Below are 23281 nucleotides of genomic sequence, written 5' to 3'. Positions count from 1 at the left end.
TGTAGCTCAAACCATGGATATGATGTGGGATCCAGCTGTGAAGCTGAGCACCCTTGTAGCCTCAAAACCGTGGTGCCATATTTTCTCTTTATGGAACTGGGTGACAACAGGAATGGTTTTATTTGTACCTCTGTGTTGTCCTTGAGCTCTGAGCAAGGCTGAGCTAAGTGATCTCAGACTTATCTGCAGCAAACTCAAGTCTCATGCCTGGGGCCCTGGCAGGCTGGAGAAAATCAGAGAAACTTGCAGCTGGCTGCATCTGACTGCCTGAGCACCCAGATACTCTGCAGAACGTGGCTCACAGCTGCTGTCCATGTTTCACACTTGGAAGTTGTCTCTCTTGGGTGTGTCACCTGTTAGGTGGTGTCACCTGTTAGGTGTGTCTGCATCAGCCTCCTCAGCTGACCTTCTGTTATGTTCATCTGTATTTCCATAGTTGTGGGTTATTTTCGCCCTTTGCTGCCCCAGATACTAATGATGGAATTTTTGAGCTGCTTTGAAGAAATGATGGTTCTATATGTAGCATTCCCAGTATCTGGAAAGGCATGCTAAACTCTTCTTTAAATACAGCTGTTACAGGAAGCATTAGTATCTCAAAGGGATTCTTAAGAGTGTGGAAGGTCAGTTTATATTTCATGTCCTAACACAGTAGAAAATTTTAATAGCAGTCTTGACCATCTTAGCAAAAGAAGTTCTGAGATGTCAGAATCCACTAGTACTGTTTCTGACTCTGCAAGGGTGTCAGATTTCTGATAGGATATTTGCTGGAAATAATATTAAAGATCTACATCTTGAAGCAAAAAGGTATTCCTCAGTTTTCCGACTTCAAAACCTACACATAATTCAAAGTGTGATGTTGACACTCAAGGTCATCAGACAATTTTTCAGGCAGGCAGTGCAGTTACAGTGGCTAGCAGCATGACCTTGAAAATTAAACCTTGAGAATTAATTGATTTCTTCAGCTTTTGCTATTGCTGTTACTGTACTAAAGATTGCATGAATTTCCTAAGGAAAATAAATTCTAAGAGAGGTCAGAGTTGTGGTTCTGATAAGAATATAACTGTGTGCCACTCAACATTTTAGGCTGTTATATCCATTCCAAGTTATCCCTTTTTCTAGGCTGAAAAATCTAATGCTGCTCAATTGTTCCTCATATAAAAGACATCAAATATTTTTGATCACCTCCCAGGGCACTGCCTCAGTCTCCCAAATCCAGATTACAAAATGGATTCTCCAGCAGCTGCTGAGAGGTATCTTCATAAGCAATTGGACTCTCTTGGGCTTTTCCCAATTGCCCTGACATCTGAGGATCTCAAGAAATTATTCATCTAAGTCCATAGGAAAGTTACTATATCCAGCATAGGATGTATTCAGCAACTGATACAGAGGACATTCTCTCATTGACACAAATAATTAAATGTCTCATTGAACATCAGAATGCCCTGACTGCAGCAGATAACAGTGTGGCTGCATCACATTCCTCTACCCTGGAAAACAAGCTTAAGCGTCATAGCTTATTAAAAGATGGCTGCTATTTTGAATACCCCTTCTTCAGTCTTTGTAACAATTGTTGTTGTTGGTATTCTAGACTTAACTTTCAAAAACAAAATTATTTTCATACCAGGAAGAAATACTTGATGAAATCCAGCAGCTGGACTACAGCTTCCAGAATAGCTCCCAGGTTGCATTAACTGCTGCCTCTATGTTCCAGACTTGCCTGTTGCAGAATTATCAGTGGTGGTCCATAGCTCCAAAGATAACCAAGCTTGCTTGGTTTTTTTGACATCCTCCCTGCTCCCCACTCCCCAAAGTGCTAGATGCACTGATTAGAAATGGATTTTTCCTCAGTTACACAGATTAATAGCCCAAATATCAGTGCAATTTAGGGCAGAATATGATGTGACTGCATCCATACCCTGTGTTCCAAACACTTGGAGTACTAAGATTTGTAGGGACAGTCCAACAAGGACTGTGTATGGATGGCTGACCACAACCATTTATTTGGAAACAGAAAGAAGGCTGTTTATCCTGAAGGTTTTTTTTCTTCAGAAGGCAGTTCTGGAGTCAAGGCTTGCATGTTACACTAGTGTGGAATGAGAGAAGAACTGACAGGAGCTTTATACTTTGTGTCCAAAAACTGTTTGGTAGTAAATTACAGTTCTGACTTTAATTTTTTTTTTTTTTTTTTTTTAGTAATTGGGCCCATTCAAACAAGATGGATTTTTATTCCAGCTGAGTACAAAATTGAATGAAGGAGTTAGGGATGTAGTGCTCCACAAATAAAGGAGGTTTTGTATGTAAAACAGGCACTGAAATGGGTGGTTCTTGAGGGCACTCATCCACAATGAGCTTAAGGAAAGAGGCTGTGGCAGAAAAAGCTATTATTTCTTTCGTTTTTTGAGTGTTTGCTGAAATGGCAACCCCATAAAATGCTGTTTTGTGAATTGCATCACACTTACTTAGGATGGTCTTATTGCAAGGACTGACCTCTCTTTGTGGCTGTTTGGAGTCAAACTGCCCACTCTATCCCAGGAATTGGCACTAAATGTCTGGGAGCACTCCTTTCCCTGTCTCCCCACGGGGCAGAGGTCTGGCAGAGCAGCAGGCAGGCACACCAGGCTATCACACAGGTGCATTTAGGCTTAGATTAGCAAAACTTGATCCTGTGGTGGCCAGAGAGCAGCAGCGAGGAGCTCAGATCAGAGAAAGGAGGGATGTGGCATCTAAATGCCTCATCTGAGCTGTGCCCAGTGCAGAGAACTTGGTTCCCTTGTCTGACTGGATTTTAATGAGCTGTGACAAGTTTTGCAAAAAAAAAAAAAAAATTATTTTTCCGTGGGTGTGTTAAAATTCTTACCCTTTTCTGCTTCAGGCTCAGAGGAGGATTGAGAAATTTTAATTGGAGCAATTAGAGGTAACTCAAAGAAAACTTTTGTCCCATGCCAAGATTTTGCAACATAAATAAGATACTTCAAGAGAGTTTTGTTTTGCAGGAGTAGATAGATTCAGTAACTGGAACTCTTACTACCATCAGACTAGGGGATATCTTTCTGATGAGGTAAAACATAAAGGTTCTGCTTTTTTATTGCTGCTTCATGCTTTTGACCTTTTAGAAGCAAATGGCAATGGGAGAAGTGATTTCAATCAAGATAATTTAAATAATTATGTCTTATTAGAATTGCTTTTTTGGTCTGCAGGTAGTTTTAAAACATACAGAGGTTTGTTAGGTCAAAATTTGAGAAAACAGGCTATTGCAACTTGAATGCATGGATAATGTATTTTTTATGCATTTGAATTTTTTTAAATACCATTTTAGTTTGGAATATTCTGTATGTCACCTTAGGTAAGAATGACAGTTAAAAATATTTAAACATATATGAAACTATTTTCAGCTTTCCACAGTGCAGAGGTTGGTTGGCTTCATAATTCTTCAAAAGTTGAAAAATAAGGTTGGAAAAGAATGTATTTGTTTTCTGTTTTTCCAGATGACAAAAAAATCTGAAACACCTTGTTCTAGCGTGGCAAATTTGTGGGTTTTGTACAGTACTTAAATAATGTGTGGGTATTAAGTAAATGGAAAAAAGCAGAACTCCAGTCATCTGTCAGGATGCTTTTTCTGTATTATAATTATGGTCTCATCAAAGTGAAATAATTAATAAAATTTCAGTAGATTTCTTCATATGCTTTTTCTAGCATGGGGGGTAAATTATTTAATTATTGTACTTATTTCAAAGCATTTTTTTTCTATATGAATGGGCTATTCTTCAACATACAGGACAATTTCTTATTATTTCATTTTTGCACTTCCATACCTTTCAGATAGGATTTTTAAAACCATGTGAAACAATGCATAAATCTGTCTGGGGATTAAGAGTTTAAAATGCTTAAACTTCAATGTCTTTTGATGTTTTGTTATATTAGAAGATTTTATTAGTCAATGCTTGTTACATGATTTGCTTTGTTTACAAATTACCTCTTAGGGATATTTTCCTTGGAGATGGTCACATTATCCTGCACTTTTTTTCAGTACAAGTGAGATTTGTGCAAGTTTGTTTCCACAAATGTCAAACTTTGTAGTGGAAGGACAAAAACCTAAAATTAGCATGACCAAGTTGGAACCTAATTTAAGTACAAAATGAGTGCTTTTACACCTTAAAGAAGAGGAAAGAGAAAAAAATTAATAATAGCACACATGTAAATGAAGTTCTACAAGATTAAGATTTTAATTTTTAATTGACTTCAGCTTTTGAATTCACAGTTCTGTAGTCAGATTTCAACACAATGAGTTGCTACTTACAACTAATTGGATGGTTTGAATTAGTTCTCATCTTACCTCGCTTTTACTCTAATTCCAAACTTTTGAGGGATTTTGCTTTTGTTTCCTGCTGATTGAAATACTGAGCTGAGCGGGAAGCTGTGCTTTAATTTTCACTTTAGGTGATGCCTTAGTTAACAAACTTAAGTGTCCTAATATCTGAGGTTTAATTGGATTTAGAAATAATCGTCTCAATGGATTAATACAATTGCAAAACAGAGATGAGTTTCTTTAGCCAGGGGTAGCTGAGCTTCAAAGCAACTGGCACTCTCCATTATCAATATGTGTGCAATTGCCAGCACATCTTTCAAAGTTATGCTCTTTATGAATACAGTCACTTTGTTTTTTTCAGGGAATTATGTTGATTGGGTTTGCAAATGCAGGAAATGACAAGTGGAAAAATGCAGAAATAATTTCCGAAAGAACTGCCATGATTACTGCTTCCAGACTTGTATAACTATATAATTTTAGTAGCAAAAACTCTTAATAGCAATGAAATAAATTCTACAGGACTCTTATAGGTTCTTTTTTCTGTTCGTTTTTACATCTTGCGGAAATAGAAATTAAAATTACTGGTATGGAGCACTTTTTGGAAAAAAAAAACCATAAAAAATCCTGAAACTAAGCGATTGTGATACTATCCAGTTACCTTCTGGCACCAGGTAGTAAAGATATTTATATAAATGAGTCATGCAGATTAAAGGGCTCTCCCACAGGTTATTTCATGCAACCTTCTGCTCAAACCAGCAATTTCAAGCGGCGGGGGATTCCACAGCCTCTCTGGGCACCTGCTCCAGCATTTGGTTGTTCTCCTGGTAAAATCTTTTTTATATTAGCAGGTCTAAATTTTCAGTGCTGCAAATTCTGCCTGTTGTCTATCATCCTTCCACTCCTCAAAAGTCCCTTGTTTCCATCATCTCTACAGCCTCCAGTTAATTCTAGGAGGCATTAAGTTTCTTCCCAAGCCTTTTCTTTTCAGCTGAGCAAACACTTTTTTATCACTCTCTGCCCTTGCATCGTGTGTCTGTCAGACTCTGTTCAGGTTTTCAGTGCCTTTCTTGTACTGGGGAGCCCAAAACTGGGCGCAGTGCTCCAGCAGTGGTCTCCCAAGGGCTGCACACAGGGAGCACCTGCTTCCCAACCTCCTGCTTCTGCACTCTTCTCACTCTCACTCAGCCCAGGGTGCAGTTGGGATGGTTTTGGGGTTTTTTTCCACATCAAGGGCACTTAGCTTGATCCAATTCATGTCTTCCCCAAATTCCATATATCTGTAAGCTGCTGAGAGTGCTGTCTGTCCCGTTGTTCAGATAATTCATGATGGCACTGAGGGCTGTCAGGGGGAAGCTGCTGCCCACTGGACCCCACACTGCTCATCAGCACCAGGCTTTGAGCCTGACAGCCCAGCTCGTTTGCCACCTGCTTTGTTAACCACTTACCCAGCCTGAGGCTCACGAATTTGCCTCCAGGCATGTTTGGAGGCCTTGAGACATGGAACACCCATTGTCCCCCACTTAGCCACATAGACAGGTAGAAGAAAATCAGGTTAGTCAGGTATGATTTGTCCTTCTACACAGCTAAAGACCTATTTTATCTTCTATAGCTACTAAATAATTTTTTAATTAACAATGATCATTAATACTGAGGTGATGGATGCTCCTGAAATTTTTCTTTTGTTGTAACATTTGCATTTTATTGTAATTAATTGGAACTAGGTTGCTAAAATCTAGGTAGGCAGAAAAGCCATCGGAGAGACTAAACTTTAAGTACAAAAGCTATAACATTCATTTAGTAAAGTCTGGAGGATAAGGTTGGAGAATAAAACCAGTCTTTACTCAAAACTCTCCAGTCCAATGAATGATGCAAAGATCCAGCACAAGATATCATAATTGATTACTCAAAGATCTGGATAGTACAGTTAAGATTAAAAAAAAAAAAAAAACAGAATCATGACTGTGCTTTTAATTACATATCATGTTTTTAAGAGATTTTTTAAAATAATAAATTAACGTATGAAACGGCATGTTTTAGTTACTCTCTGTGGAATGTGCTGCCTGATAATGCAAGTTTGGCAGGAGATGGAACCCATATTCTTTATGGCTTTGGAAACTGCTGTGGCTACTGAGAGATGAGTTGCTGTATTTTTAAGCATATAGCCTCCTCCACTATAGAAACACGATTGCTTGAAAGTGCACCTTCACATTTGTTCTAAATCCTGTGCAAAATCAGACACAGGAGCAACTGAGGGAATAACAATGGCCAGGTTGTGAAGGAGGAAAAGGTTTGGACTAAATTCAGCTCTCATTCTTATGTACTTGTGTATAATTTACAGTGATAATACTGCTCAGTACTCAGGACTCCTTTAATTCTAAACTATATTCTCTAATTTTGAATTACTTTCAAAAAAACCCCATGGACTTTGTAACTATTTATGGTGTGTTCAAATCACTTTATCACAGCTATTCTTTACATATTCTGTGTTCTCAGTGTGTTTGATCAGCTGTTCCATGTAATTATGCTGACCAGAAAATTAGAGTATTGTTCCTCATAGGGCACTGTGGTGCCTTGCAGGACTGCTTGGCAGATGTAATTATGATACACACCTTTAGTTCATATCTTTTTCTGTTGTAGATTTTCTTGAAGATAGATATTCTTAATTAAAAATTAAGATTAAATATAAACCCCAAATCTGGAGAAGGTGCCTATCTTGTTTAGAACTTCTGACTATTTCTAGCCTTCAGTTTCTAGTTATTGAATCTTTTTGGACAGAGCAACCCATTTCAGAATTTTGTTGCCTGTGAATGTACTTTAGAGTTGCAATCAATTTGCACCATAATTTTGTTTTTCCTTTTCGCTATTTCTTTTAAATGAAGGAGTTATTGAACATATGAAAGCAATAAAAACATAAAAAGAGATTTATATGAGCCACCCCTGTTATAATAATTTAATATGCACTCAAAGGTGCAAAGATGCTAAATTTTACTAACCTGTTAGGAAACAATAGCAGTAACATAAGAAAGTTCTTAATGTGTGAAAGTAAAGTAAAGAAAAATCCTGTATTACTTTATACAGAATGGATAACTTGCAAGGAATGAAGGACTGGGTTCTGTTCTTCTGATCCTGGTATTTGTGTGTGACCCTGTGTTTTTAACTATTGCACAAAATCCTGTTTCACAGGTTCAAATCTTAATTTTCATCCATTTATGGGGTGTGTTCACAACAGAATCTGAATACATCAGAGATATGATATATTGGTATTTTTCCATTCTGCCACATGGATTCAGCCTGTATTTCATAATTAAGAAAGGGATCTGTGCACTGCTTTCCTTCAGCAGCTGCTCTTCAGTCTGTGTTCCAGAGAGGCTCAGTTTGCCTGTAGCTTTTTTTTCAGGCTCTTCAGGATCACAGGCATGTTGCCAAAATTAAGCCCTTCCTGTGCAGTCAGGAGTTGGGAGGTGTTATTTTTCAGCAGGTTATGCCATCCAAATCACAGTGGAATTACTTAAGGCGATGGAAGTAGGACATTTCCTTGGCTGGAGTGCAGAGCATCACTTCAGACAGAGATACAGGCATTTCTCAAGAAGGAGCTTAGAAGAATTTTCTCTTTGGGAAAACACTGAGCAATGGTGGAAGCAGACAGTGTTGTGTCAGCATCCCTTTACAGACATGCAGTTCTCCTGCTGTGTATTCCATCCATCACATTTCCATAGCAGTAGCTGATTTTATATTCTCAGGTCAGAAACAGTGGCTCTGCACAAGTGGAAATTACCTAACTACTAAAATAAAAATAATGCAGTGACCAGAATAGATTTATAGCGTGTTAATTTTTGACCTTCTTATAATTTGTTTTCTCAGTTGCTAAAAGCTCACAAGAGTTTGTTTTAATTTCTTTGAGTAAATTTTGGGAATACAGGTACAGGTAAGTAGAATGATAATGGTATTGTTCCACTCTGGTCTATATGGTGCCAGTAATAATTGTGCAGAGGCTTTCAAGTTTTCTGTTGACTCTAGGAGAAACAAATATATTTAGAGGGGTTTTCAGGTTTATTCTTTCAGGAGGTTTTTTTTTTAATTTCAGAGAATACCAGTGTACACTGCAAACACACTTGTAAAAATAGCTTCTCAGAAAATGTAATACACGAATATAATATTTACAACCAGAGAAACCTTCTGTTGGATTCTCTTGTTATTACCATTCATGGACATCAACTTATGCAAATGGTCTTATGCCAGACTTATGCAAGATTCTTGCGGCCCTTGTCGTGTAACAACACATTTCAATCTTGCTCACTTCAGAACTGTGTAGGAACTTCACAATCTTACAAGCAGTGTATTCAGTATTTTTTGAAAGCATTGTGCAACTCTACCTTTTTTGTTCAAATAATTAATTGTGTGGAGCTAGTTGCATGGATGACTGCTACACAAAATTTTAACTCTTCACAATGTCTGTTGAAAATACAAATTTGTGAATGGCTCTTGGGATTTGTCTTTCAGGTGTTTGAGGGGAGTGGGTAGATAAACTGTGTCTGTGGGCACATAACACAATTCATTGTTAGATTAACTGGCATCACAGTTTGTGCTCTGTGGGCACCAAAGCATTTTTCTGGTGTATGAGATTAACATTCTAGCAGAACTCATATTCCTGCATTTAAGGACAATACTGCTTGAAGGCAAAGAGTGAAACAGTTTCTATATTGTTTCTCCTCTTTTTACATGTGTTAGCATGAAACCCCAGCCTTATATGATAGACCAAGTTGTTTCAGCTTTCTGTAATTTTATCCCTTAGCAAGCAGTTTGATGCATGATATTTCTGTGAATTTACATCAACAGAAATATCACATGGACTTTATATCCTCCCATCTGCATCCCCTGAGCCTCTAGAGCAACGTGCTGTACAGTCACGTATTTTCAGCTGTGCTCAAGGCCAAGAGGCTTGAGAAAGGTTTTCATCCTGTATAGTTAAATCTTGCCACTCTGGGGTAAAAAATGCTGGAAAGAGAGAGTTAACAACAGCTGCACCTTATAACTTGTTGAAATAGAAAGCACAGTGCTGCTGTTTTCAGTAAGCCTCTAGTCAAGTGCATTATGTGTATGTCTTCCATGAGAAACTATCAAGAGTTCAGATTAGTTTAGCAGGCAGATGATGGAGCTTCATAGTAGACCCAGCTGTCATTTCAGGTTTATGTTGAGTAAGAGGGTGGTCAAAGGTGCAGTTTGTGCTGTGCCTTTTTACCTGAGGCTGGGATTCTGTTGAATGAGCTTTTGGCAATCCTTCCTGTGATACAAGAAGTGATAAAATGAGTGAACTGGCAACATCAGAAAGCAGCACTGAGTTATGCTTTGTATTAGGAAAAGAAGCTTCTAGTAATTATGTTTGTATCGTGGCCCTGTCATTAGTCTAAATCTTGCTTTCATTTCTGCTGGTGCAGGAAATCCATCGTCGATTTGAGAACGCTCCCGACACAGCCAAGACAAAGGCTCTCCAAACTGTTATTGAGATGAAGGTAAATGATTTTTTGTTCATGGGCAACACTAGAATTTGTTCTCTGGAAAATGGGGTTTCATATGAAAGGTGACTCTGCCAAACACCGTATGCTTCTGTCAGTCTTGTAATTTAAAAATAAGTATATTTTTATACTGTTTTATTATCTATTAATATTTTATTTACTATTGATCACTGAAGAGACAGACACAGTAGAAACTTGTCTTCTGTCTGCCTGCAGCAGCTGATACAGATTTCTTACAGTTATCCAAAAGTTCATTATATTACAAGAATGGTTAATTATATTACAAGATAGGTTAATATGAAAGATTTGTGGGACTTTATGATGTGGATTCTTTTCTTTTTATGTTATCAACGTTTGAAGTAGTGCTTTGCATTCTGTGTATTAGCAAAGTTAGCAAACTTGGCACCCACTTAAAGAATGGGTCATATAGCTAGAAATATGTCTGTATGCCATCATAAACTGACTTTTCTAGATGAATTTGTGATTGAATTCTTAAGCCATTAGCGTAAGTATTTAATGGACTGATGGCAATTGGCCAAGAGCTCAGGAGCCATAATCAAGTGTGTGGTTTACACAGCTTTATGCAATCATATTTCATATTGTATTTCTCATAAAGTACATCAGACAGGTTTTGGACAAATAGAATTGAAAAATTGGAAACTGTCTTTGCAAGCTGTTCTTTTCCATTTTGTATCCCTCCTTTTAATTTTATTTTCCTTCCTTTTTTCTCCTGCAACTTTTCCCATTCTGTATCAGTGTTTTCCTTATATCCCATCTTTCATTTGCTGTCACTCTTTTATTAGTCATCTTTGTGGTCCATAGTAATGAAAACTAGTTGACCATCTGGTAACATTAAGTGTCTTTACTATCAAAAGAGAAAAAACAGGGGCATTTCTGGGAAACGATGTGAGCACTGAAACTAAATACTGTTGACAATTTCTACATATCATATCATTTCACCTTTATGACCTCTATTTTTTTGTTGCAAAAATCCACTTTATCAGTTTTAACTTAAGTATCAAACATTAAACAGGAAATCCAGTTAGATCTTCATAATGATGCTTTTAAAAAAATCTCATCTCATGAATAAAAAAATCAGCTTTTTGTTTAGTTGTGCTTTACTTATCAGACAAAGAAAAAGTTAGAAAGGTTTTGTTTATGGAAGTCTGTAGTATAGTTTCAAATCAGATCTGTCTTTCAGGAAAGACTAAATATTTTGGGGAAATGAAATAAGAAAAAAATAGACTGCTTTAAGAGATAATAGTTTTTAATACATATCCATGATCATGAGTATGCATGAAGCTCTGTGTGCTGTGTGAATCTGTTCTTGCTGTTCCTAACACAAAAGACTTCTAAAGAAACAGTAAACCAGGTACACTGAATGAATACCTCTGATCATCCTGTAAAAAGTATGAGGATGACAGATTGACTTCTTTGTTTTTCCACATGGCTACTTTTAACCCACTGAAATGTTTTATACATTGTACATACGAGCCAGAATCCTTTACTGCTTTATCCAGTCACAAATAGATTGTTGCACAGTTTCCTTGCTTATGGTGCTTTGCTGTTCCCCATTTGTGACCCCACTTAAATTAACTAGTGGCACAAACCCAATTTCTTGCCATTCTTGCAGTCACATTTTGCTGTCCATTCAATTAGAATTAAATTTCTCTTTGAAAAGGCAAAATTCCCTCATGTTCCTTTATTTATTAATTTATTTATTTCTTTCATCCTACATGGTGTTTCTGCCTCGAACCATGTTTTCTGTCAGTACTATAATCTTGCTTTCCTTGGAAGGTAAAAACTAAATTGAAAAATGAGTATCTGAGTGCTCGTATGAAAGGAGTTGAACACTGATTTCTCTAAGAACTTCCTAAGTAAATTTCAAGGGCAGGTGATTTATTGGACATGTATCTCCTTTTGTTTTGCTACAACAGTATGTTAACAAATCACCTAACTTTATGTCTTCTAATTTCCTCTAATCACTTCCAGGATTCAAAAATTTCTTCCATGGAGCGTGGCCTCCGGGACTTGGAAGAGGAGATTCAGATGCTGAAGTCAAACGGAGCCCTGAGCACAGAGGAACGTGAGGAGGAGATGAAGCAAATGGAGGTGTACCGTAGCCATTCCAAATTCATGAAAAATAAGGTATTGAGAAAACAAGTGACAGCCCTATGTTCAACTGACCTGAGTGAACAGAGGAGAGAAATGTTCATGCTTTAGTTAGGAGTTATGGTCTGGGTTCCCAGTCAAATGCTGGGAAACAGAATTGATTTAGTACCTGTCATGAAGCCACTGAAACAACTTAAAAATATTTAAGAAAATTTTAAATTCAAATTTGAAAATGTTATTATGGTGTTTCAGTAAGATCAGTGGCTCAAGTTTTCCTTCTATTGTCTGTCACATCTGATTCCCCTTCCCCTTTCCCTTTCCCTTCCCCTTTCTTTCCCTTTTCCCTTCCCCTTTCTTTCCCCTTTCCCTTTTCCCTTTTCCCTTCCCCTTTCTTTCCCTTTTCACTTTTCCCTTTTCCCTTTAGGTTTTATTTGGTCTGATGTTTTTCCAAAGGTAGTTTGTTGAAAAAAGGATATTTCTTTTTGCAGCTGTTGTTGTATAACTGCTTGGCCTTTCTGTTATGTAAAAGTTGAGAAGAGGGAGAACTGTCCCAATAATGGTTTTCCATTACACTCTCCTTCCAGCACTGGAGTCAGCATGAGAGCAGAGTCTACAGCAGTGGTGGTGCTGACATGAATTTCTGTTGTTTGGAATACAGGACAAATACAGCAGTGAGAGATGTTTTCCTCACATGTAAAGACAGACACTGTCTATTGAATTGTCTATAGGCAAAAGTCAATCCATTCTTTGTTTCTCAGTCTTCTAGTGGGTCCTGACATTCTTTAGTGAAGGTTCAGGCCCTCTTGTGCAGTAAATTTAATATATTGTGAACAGTCCTGCCTTTCTTAATTAGCTTATGTGTACTCCCTGCAAGCAGTATACAAACCCTGGAACAGAAGCTGAAAATTACTCTACTAGGTCCTGAACAATTGTAACCCACTGCATTTGTCCTACTTGAAATTATTGGTCCAAAAAAAGAGTGTAATTGCACAGCATTTATTTTTTCAGTGTTGTATTGTATAAGTAATTTGTGGTTGTAGCTTGACAATTAATATTATTTCTCTTAAGCTGAAGTATGTCCTTTTTGCTGTCGTTATTTCCTTATGAACTGCAGTTTCAAAACCCTTGGGATAAGTGCCACATACTTGACATGTGTAAACATAACCATAACTGTATATTTTCTGTTTCATAATTAAATTCTCGTCAGGCAGCCTGTATGAAATTACACAGACATTAAACTTTTGAGAGGACTTATTGAAGAATGGAAGAGAAAATGAGTGACCAGTGTTGATCCTTCTGTTCAGTTCTTTGTCACTTTCAGTCAGTTGGACTGAAACAGGCTGACTAGAAGTTGACAAATAATAAGTAATTAAAAGCATAACGCTGTCGTGACAGGTAGAGCAACTGAAGGAAGAGCTAAGTGCCAAAGAGGCTCAAGGGGAGGACCTGAAAAAAAGAGTGGCTGGTCTCCAGACCGAGGTCTCTGCAGTAAGATCTCTCTTTTGTGTGCAGTGGCCATTCACTGGGGCTTGCTAGCTCTTCTGGCTTTCTTCTCTTACCTTCTCCATGGCTTGATATAATAAGTAGAACTAACAGCCTGCTCAGCCTTGTAGCTACCTTTTTGTTCACAAGGTTTTGGTGTCCATAAATAACATCACTCTCCAACTGAACATCTGTATTTGTTTTGTTGCTGGTTTTTAATGGTATGAGCTGTTTGAGCAATAACCTACTCTTCTCTACTGAAACAGATTTTCAAAAGCATTCAGCACTCATTTTGGGGATAGACTTTCAAAGAGATTTCCTTTTCCTAATTAAAAAAAACTAATTTGAAAACTTGTATTGAGCCCTCTTAACATTGTTTCACAAAAAAATAATAAAATCTGGATGCTGAACGCTTTTAAAACAGATTGCTCGATTTTAGCAGCATGAATTCAGGTTATTCCTTTGCTGTGAAGTCAGAGTTTCTCTCCAAAGAGTGAAAATGGTTTCTCATCAAGAAGAGAGATGTGAGCACTTGATGCTGTCTTTACTTCTCTTGCAAGTGTGGATGGTGTGTGCTGCATTCTTACTAAAGAGCTTTGGCACATTGGCAGGGTGGGCTTGCAGCTCTGGAATGGGAGACAAGAATCTCACAGTGCTACTTGGGAATCTTCACGTAATGAAATGTGGTAAACCTCTCTTCTGAGATGAGCCTGAAAACAATCTGCCTTTTTGAGAAAGCTTTACTCTGATTCAGGCTACCTACTAACTGAAAAAGTTTGTGTCATCTGAGATTTTTTAAGGAGGCTTTTTTGTTTAGATACTCTAGAAAAGATAACGAGTAAATAATTCAGCTCTTTGCAGCAGTTGCTCTGTGCCTGGCAGTATTGTGCAACTGGTGGCTGACAGCAGAAATAGTGCAGCTGACATCAATACCTCTGTGGTGAATTGAACTAGGTGGCAGAATCATCCTCTGCATATTTGCTTTGAGTAAAATATGAAAAAAAAAAAAGAACCTAGCAGGTTTGAATTAAGTGAACAACAAACTATTAAGCAGTTCTATAAATTCTTATATACCTTCTCAGTGTTCCATTTAATAAAATGAGTTTGAGAGATTTTTTGAGGTACATGTCCTCCTTCTTCCCCATTCTCTCATCTACACTATTTCACACTGGAACAGAGGAGTCCTGGTTACGTATTTTGATACTATTTTAATACTCTTTGGTAAAGAGTTTTCTTCCTTTAATTGCCCATTTTTGAAACAGTGTTGTCAATATAAAACTGCATTTATGCAAGCTTCTTTTTTCTCAGTTATTTCTACAAATATATGCACTTTTCTAATAAAAAACTTTTAAAAAATCATAAACTATACTATTATTTTGTTCATGTGCCATGTTTCCAAACATGGACAGTGATTTGGACATTTTTTTTAATATTGTGACGTTCTTTAATTTCTATTTTGAAGCACTGGACAATGTACTTTTGGGGCTAAGGATTTTTTTTTTTTAATATCACAAACAGAATTGTTCAAGTTAAGAAAGACCGTTAAGTTTTTAGAAATACATCCACCTGTGCTATATAATATGTAGCAGTGAAATACTGCTGTTCTCTGAGATAGGAAGCAAACCAGAAAGTTGGTTACAAACTTGGACTTAAAACTGAATTTAGACTTCTCTGTCATCTTTTATTAATTTTTTTCCTCAGACTTAATAAAAATTGTCCTGAGTGATTTTATATAATATTAGATTAAATTAAGATTTTATATAATATCCTTGTTTTATTTTCCCATTTTTTACTGTTTTTTAAAAATAAAAATCCAACATACATGTGTTAAAATAAATTTGCATTTCTGTACTGATATAATTCACTACATTAAATTTAGGAAATAGCTCTCAATGAAATGCAATTCCACGAACAGTTTTCTTGTTGTTTTGATGAATATTTGCATCTGCTTTTAGAAGCTTACACTTACTAAAGTGTGTTTCATAGGGTAAAATGCTGGTTTTGTAAAAGATGGGAAAAGTAAAGGTGTCTTCCCCATCCTCTGTAAGCATGAGGCTGGATTGATAGGTGAGGAGCTGGAGGGCAACTTACTGATGTGACATTTCAAAGCAACCCTTGTGCTGCTGAGAGCCCTGTGGGTGTCTCATCTGCTCTGATATTACAGGCTAGGGGTGCTTTGTCATTGCAGTTCTGCTTCATCTTCATTAAAACCTTGTCTGGGTTTGGTCAGTCCTTTGCAAGATGAATAACAACAGACTGCCACTGTTAAAAAGAACCTCCCTTGAAAAATTGATGACATTGCTCCCCTCTCTTTTTGCTTGTATCCTTTGCTCATGACACAAATTTTTGCCAGCTTTTCACTCAAGATAACTGAAGGCTTCATAGTTCTGTGGGAAAATTTCAGAGTATCATACTGGTTGTTGATAATTACGTGTCTTTATAGTAATTTTTGTAAGGAAGGCATAAATTATTTCTCCCTTTGCCCGTCCTTCCTGTGTTTTGCAGATTGGCCAGGTGAAACAGGAGCTGTCACGCAAGGACACCGAGCTGCTGGCCCTGCAGACCAAGCTGGAGACCCTCACCAATCAGTTCTCTGACAGCAAGCAGCACATTGAAGTTCTCAAAGAGTCTCTTACAGCTAAAGAGCAAAGAGCTGCCATCCTGCAGACAGAGGTGAAGTGGGCAGTTCTATACTTGCTGACTGTGCACAGAGAAAGAGAGAAAACCCATTATCTCTTCTGTTCTTAGGCTGTACAATCCCATAGCCATCCGGCACAGCTTGTCCTGAGCACTTTGTATCTTTGATTATATGTTTGGTTCTCTAGGCCAGGGGATTGATCTAAAGACAAATATGTGTGCATAAGTGCTTGGCTGAATTAGAAGTTGCAGTGTCTGAGCTGGGAGGGTTTATTTGCAGTGACAAAGATGACAAGATGGTTCCAATAGCAAACACTCTGCAGAGGCTTCACCGTTGTTGTCAGAATGTCCAGGAACTCTTGTTTGTAAGCCTGTGCTTACACATAAAATATGGACTTTCATGGTTTATGATGCATATTCCAAGGTAAAGGAAAAATATTTTCTAAACTGTGTTTTGATGACAAATGCTTCATGAATTCCCATATTACGTAAGACCCAGATAATGAATGCATGCATTAATGAATGCATGCATCAAACAGATAATGAATGCAGCATAAATGTGTTGCTTCTGGACATTCTTGAAGAGCAAGCATGAAATGTTGTGTGCAGACAGCACTTCAGTCCCTGGCTTGGAAAACTGTAGTGTTAGTGGAAGTCCAAAAGATGGCAGTGATGCATCAAAAACTTTTTGTTGTTACAGCTAAGAGTCAAAGCCAAAGGAGCTGAGGAAAAGGCATGCAGAAAATTTGTGGGTGACACTGGTAGAAGATTCCATATTACAAAATAAGAGAATTGCTCTGAACTTTTTGCCATAATTTGGCTTTCCTTTAGCCAAAATTGGTGAATCTGTGGGTGCTCATGGCCTTGTTGACATGCAGTAATGAAGTTACATAGTAAATATTTTTGGGTGTTCCAGGATGGCTTTTCTGATTATTCTCAGATTTATGTAGAGGTTGAGATTGCATTAGTGGGAATAACTGGAAAAGTGTTCCAGTTTACCATCATAAACCTCCTGTTAAATTTGTTCATTCATTTTTGCTAGTTCAGGAACGTACCCTAGATTAGTACATGTCTATTTAAAAGAAATATTTAAATTTCAAAATATCATTGAAAGCAGGCTTTAGGTAAATAAACATTTTCAAAGGTAAAATGCAAGCTTTGGTTCATTGCAGTGATTGAAAAGAATATAGATATGCTAAATGTGCAGTACTGTGACAAACCTACAAAACTAGAAACACATTTCTCACTTCTGAGTAATAAGTAGTAGTACTTTTCTGCCCATGAGAGGTGAAATTCTTGAACAAATTTACTTTATTAACAAAGTCATATTTAAATAAACACGTTAAAAGAAAAGAGTAAGCCTCTACCTCTTATTTAGTCTTCTGTTAAAGAACCTGCTCACAAGTGGGGAAGAGTGTTGATATAATATCTCAAAAATGGATTTGCCACCTGCCACACTGGAACTACAAACAGCAATGAGCTGTTTGGGGGTGTGTATCTTGAGGGTTATTGGGTGGAGAGGATATTGTGGTTAACTTTTCAGTTGCTATAAAAATAGCTCTAAAATTGTACAGTCACTTTGTAAACAAAACAAAAAACAAGTCACTATTTATGTTGAAATTAAGGCTTTATCTATATAAAGTTTTCACCCAATGAGCCCTTCAGCTTAGATCAGTGCCAGAAGTTCTGTGGCTTCAGTGGGAAGTTGCATTAACCAGCAAGAATATTCTCCTTTATTTTTGTATATTGCCCAAGCTGGCATGGTCCTGTAATTGGTCTGTTCCTATGGTAAATTCAGATTAATATTCAGCAGAAAAATGAATCTAATAATGTGGAAGTTTTTATTTGCTTTGAATGTCTCATTAGAACATAAAATTTTCTGAAGATCTTTCTCTATTGGGGCTTATACTGGCACTTTGAAACTGCAGTAGATTCTGCCAAATCAGAGACAGAGGAGTGGATTACATCTAGTGAGGAATGTCCAGATGGGAGCTGGGTGTTTCTCACAACACTTAGCAGCAGCAGCTACCTGAACACCCAGTGCTGGCACCTGCAAACATTGAGGTGAGCTCACAGAACTGAGTTCACTGGGCTCAGGTGTTTAATGTCTTGTGCTAGAGCTTGTGGAAGAGCAGTTGAGCTAACTTCTGACCTGAACAGGCCTTGGGAGCAGCACACCTGTCCTGCACTGAGTTTGTAACCCTGGCAGGAGCTAAACAAGCTCTGCACAAAGCCAGGCGTGCGCACTTCTGCTCCATGGCATCGCTGTGTAATCTAAGTTGTCTGGACATCTGGAGCTAAGTGTTCATGAAGAATTCACTCTCATCTACAGACCATCCTGGATATTGCTGCAAGTGGTATAAAGAGGTGGAGAGTCAACTCTAATCTAGTTAAAAAGAAAGATCAGTGTCAAAAATAGAGAATTAAATTAAGTCTTGTGGTAGCACTGCATTCAAATCTGTCAATAAACATAGCCTTAAAGTCTTAATTACAGACCATGCTATCAGTAAAAAGGCTTAACTCCTTCTTTGGATTTATGTATGTTTGCCAGTTAGTAATGGAATGCCATGAAACTGATCCTTTTAAAAATGTACTCATACTTGGAGACTTCATCTAACAATAGTTACAGTAGGTAAAAAGCAACTCTCACCTTGCATACCAATTTTAATTTCATGTCTCTGTGCATTTCTCAATGATCTTTAAATTCTGAGTGCTGACATAGAATTACTTCAACATCTGCTTTAAAAAGCGGCTGGCTCCTGTTAGAAACCTTTGCAGGCTCCTGAATGCACATTTCAGGATTGGTAATCCACCTGTTCCTTCTGCTGCCTCTGCTGTAGTCATACCTACAGAGAATTGCACTTCAGAATTTTGCTGTTACAGAGCAATTGGGGCTTGGATACAGCATAGGGGAGGTTGTACCTTCTGATACCACTGAGTGAAGTATGGTTTGGTTCTTATCTAAATTATGGTTCAGCCACAGTTTGAACAGGTATCAGGTGGATGTGAAGAATCACTCAGGAAAAGTGAGTATGCTGTTTTTTCTAGGCATCACTGACATCTTCTTAAACCCAAGTGGGAATCACCAGGGTTGGAATAACCTGCTTGCCACTGTACAGTGGAGATGGTGATAAAATTCAGGAAAAAAACCCTTGTTTTCAATCTCAGTCCTATTAATGCAAGCTCCTGAAACTCAGAAGAACAGTGAGAAACACAGTGAGGTCTGAAACTCACTGTGGATTTCTGAAAATGTAAATGATTTCCCTGTAGTTTGGAAATATTCTGAAAGCCAAGACTGTCATTACAGAATTCAAGATTCTAAAAAAGGCTTAAGATGAGATTTATATTAAATATATTTTCATTTATTGTGCTTATTCTGGTAGTAATTGGAGCTACTAATGGATGAGTTTTCCTTAGAAATTTGGACTTCTACGTGTTTAATGTATGGCGAGACATAGAATGTTATTTACAGCTACTGGAGAACTCTGTGAAGACAAGTCAGTGGTTCCCAACACAGTTTTTCATATATCACTCTTACAGTGAAGAAATTTAAGTCCTGTGTGTGGTATCCACCTGAAGAGAGGTCCCCTGTACCTAGGAGGGTGAAAGGTGTGCTTGTTTTGCTAAAGCTTTGTGAGCAGTTGGGTGCTGCAGGCAGGGCAAGTGAGCGAGCCCCTTGTGACCCGAAGGACTGGCCTGAGCTGCACTGTAAGGTTTTACCTGCAATGCATAATTAAAGACATGGCACTCCATTACTGGGAAAACAGTTAGGTTAACACAGGGTTAAGACAAAATCATCCAAGACACAAAATTCAGGAGAAGGGGCGTCAGCACCTCGGTGGTGTTTGCCTGATTGTTTTCGTGTACTGAGAAAATCCTAAGCTGACTCTGTTGAAGTTGGCATCATCTGTCTCCCACAGACCTCAATTCTTGTCACTGTGGGAGGATGCCATGCATAAACTGAGCTGACATGGATAAACAAGTGCAGTGTTCTGCCAGGAATAGTGCTAAGGTGATGATTGTGTGTCCTGCCAGCCTTTGAAAATACTTTTGAAAGTGTTTTCTATGGTTTCCTAGGCAAAGACCTCACACAAATAAAACCAGGAATGCAATTTACCCCAAACCATAAGCTAATATAGAGTTCAAAGAGAATAATCAATCAGAAAATGGAAACCATTCTGTGGATAAATTTCTATTTGCAGATGTTCTCTTTTCACTTAATGATGTGATGTAGGCATCTGGACTGTCTCAAATATTTTGCAACACAACTGTTGAGATTATGTCTATTTTCTTGTGAGGGAGATTTTCTGTTTCCCTTGAAGAATTAATGAAAGTGCCTCTTAGCTTTAATATCAAAAATTCCCAGGGAAGAACATACCTAATCAATCTATAGAACTGTATGTTTTAAAAAAGAAGACGAAGTGTGATCCACCTGCTAAACCTTTCATTGCAAATACTATCCCATCCTATAAATCATATTTGGGTAAGACCTGATACTCTAATATCCCTGCAGATCACACTATATGCCCACTTGCTGGGTGAGAAGTCAGGAATGTGATTTTAATAACATATATGTAAGTGAGAAGGCTCCAGACACAGAGGTGGCAGTGGGATTGCAGTGCTGATGGGGAGAGCAGGGCAGCTCTTTTCCCCACTGGAAAGTTCTTACTGCTCTGTGTGAAAGGAGGCAGATGAAACACCAAAGGGTTTTGTGGGTGGAACACTGGAAAAGCAGAGCCTCAGAGACAACTTTTCCATTAGCAACTCAAAATAAAATGGAATTAGAATAACATGTTAACACTAGATGTTGCACAAAATACCATAAACAGAGTAAATTCCTAAATTCTTACCCCAGCTGGAGTTGTCCAGCAGTTGTCATCCTTTCACTTCATGTCTCTGCTAGTCTGTGCTGTGCAGAAGGACCAAGAAATTCATTGATCAGCCTGTTTACTGTGTGTGACTGATGTCCTGTAATGGATTCAGCTAACAGGAACCAAATCTGATACTGTCAAATAAGATTAGCAGCCAAGCTGGCAGATCTGAGCTCTGTCTGAACGCTGAGTGGATAGGGGTCAGTGGGTTTCTTTTGGTATCGTGAGCAGGTTGGTGGTGTTGGATTTCGTATTCCACAATAGTCTTTGAGATTAGTCTGTGCTCTGTGGTGACCTTACTCTTCTCTTCGAATTTATATTCAGGTAGCTCTGAGTCCTTCTCCCATTTCCTTTGTCTTGTGAGCTCTGTTTCACATATGGAAGAGAAATGCAGAAGGAAAAGCAAAAGATGCTCAACATGCAGTTTTGAAGTTTGAGGTCACCACAGAGTTCCCAGAGTGTGTTTCTAAATTCACTCAGGCCATGGGAGCTCTAAGTGTGTTTGTGTGTCCAAATTGCACCCACAATATCCTGTACTGTGTCATTTGTTCAATTTTACCTTTAATATAAAACTGCATGCTGTGGAAAACACGTTATATTTAAACAATTACTTTGCTTTTTAAGTGAAAATATTCTTAGCCGTCCTAAGGTAACCTCTTTCCAGTTGTGATCTGCAGTGGCTGCAAAGAGCTCTGCTTTCATTACCTTCAGGCTCAGCTACTACTGTAATTAAAACCAGAATATAAAGTGACTGTCTGGTACAAGGAGTCAATGTTTATTCTCTGATTATTAGTAAGGTTTCAAATAAAGGGGTCAGTTTCCCTGCGTGTGAGGGAACTTCTCCACAACACATTGTGTTGGTTTCTACTTTAAGGAAAAAAATTTTATTATTGTGTGATACAAGCCTGAGTTATGTGAGAAGTATGATTTGAGGTTTTCCAAGAGGGAGCATTATTCTCGTATAGTTGGGAATAACACGGCTGATTATTTTTAGTATTTAGTCTCCTGTCACTTATGATAACTGTTTTATCCCAGTCTTATGCAAGTTGAATTCTTAAAGGTGTTCAATTTCCGAATCTATTTGTAATATTTCCCCTGTGGAAGTGCAGTTTAACTTCCCTGAAGTTTCTCTCCGTGTGCTGAACAAAGCTTGTTGTGCATTTCTGAATGCAGGTGGATGCGCTGCGGTTACGTCTGGAGGAGAAGGAGACTATGCTGAATAAGAAGACAAAGCAGATCCAGGAGATGGCAGAGGAGAAGGGGACTCAAGCAGGAGAAATCCACGACCTCAAGGACATGCTGGAGGTGAAGGAACGCAAAGTTAATGTTCTTCAGAAGAAGGTAAGATTGGAGAGCTCTAAGTCAGATAAACACCTCTGATGCATCTCAGTTTCCAAGGCTGTCAAAAAGTCTGGACTAGAATGTACATTCTGGAGATTAATGTTCGAGTCCATTGATGTAATGGGAATATGGTGATGGATGAATTTATTTGAATTTTTGACAAAAAATTGGAATTCAAAACAGAGGCTGTTGCCTTGCTGTGATTGCACGTGTTTCTTCTGCTTCCATTTTAATATTACCAGTGGCTGAGGCATTTTTATAAGGGCACATCATCTGAAAAATCAATCCTTTCCCACCCAGCACCTTACCACGCTGATTTGAAGCACAGGCTGATCATGACTTCAGTATGTGACTGAATGAATGAGGAGTTGTATCAGTAGAAGCAATTTGGGTGATTTCTCTGTAACTGACTCGGAAAGTTTGTGAAGAATTTTGTATAAGTTTTGTTAGAAATGCTGTATTATCATACTTAATATTTATTGGGAAGTGCTAGAATAGGATAATCAGACTATCCTTCATATCTTTTGGATAAGAAAATATAGACCTTATCAGTGAACTGGGTAAAAAAACATGTAGGGTCTGGGTAAAAAAAACATGCAGACCGTGTCAAATTAGAGAGGCATCCCAAAGGGCATTGGGTCCTAGGGCAGTGGATGTCATCATGGGTGATTGGTGGCAAATTGCACACACAGTATATCCCAATCTTCCTCTACACAGGGTAAAAAGAGAGAAATGCGTGTACTGCAATAAATTTTAATTTGAGGAACATTTTTTTTCTCTGTATCTTTAGAGAAGCTGTTCTTGGAGCTCTTATTCAGTGTATTAGGCTGAGGATGTGGGTTTTCACTTCTGTTTTTTCCCTAGACCTTCAAACAATTCGCCAGAATTCTTGTGATATTAATAGTTCAGAATATTGATTAATTTTTGATGCCTGGCCAATGCCTTTTCTTCTTGTCTATAACCATAAATCATGAAGGTTTAGGTCATGTTCAGTTCTGTTACAGCAAATGTCACGCAGG

At 38.0% G+C, this 23281-nt stretch overlaps 1 protein-coding gene across 2 annotated transcripts in view; it reads left to right on the top strand.

Annotated features, from left to right (window-relative positions):
- The window catches only part of ERC1 (ELKS/RAB6-interacting/CAST family member 1), a 270416-nt gene that overhangs the window by 62180 nt on the left and 184955 nt on the right, over positions 1-23281 (top strand). The window contains exons 4-8 of one of the 2 annotated variants that reach the window (XM_053944153.1): positions 9742-9816; positions 11812-11967; positions 13327-13410; positions 15919-16086; positions 22095-22262. In XM_053944153.1, coding sequence (XP_053800128.1) covers positions 9742-9816; positions 11812-11967; positions 13327-13410; positions 15919-16086; positions 22095-22262 — 651 coding nt within the window. The remainder of the gene's footprint in view (positions 1-9741; positions 9817-11811; positions 11968-13326; positions 13411-15918; positions 16087-22094; positions 22263-23281) is intronic. The other variant, XM_053944154.1, reaches the window with a different exon arrangement.

Source organism: Vidua chalybeata, chromosome 5 (genome assembly GCF_026979565.1).
Source record: "Vidua chalybeata isolate OUT-0048 chromosome 5, bVidCha1 merged haplotype, whole genome shotgun sequence".
NCBI classification, from domain to species: Eukaryota; Metazoa; Chordata; class Aves; order Passeriformes; family Viduidae; genus Vidua; species Vidua chalybeata.
Note: the sequence above shows the minus strand (reverse complement) of the source record. Positions and strands in the feature narration are given on the sequence as shown.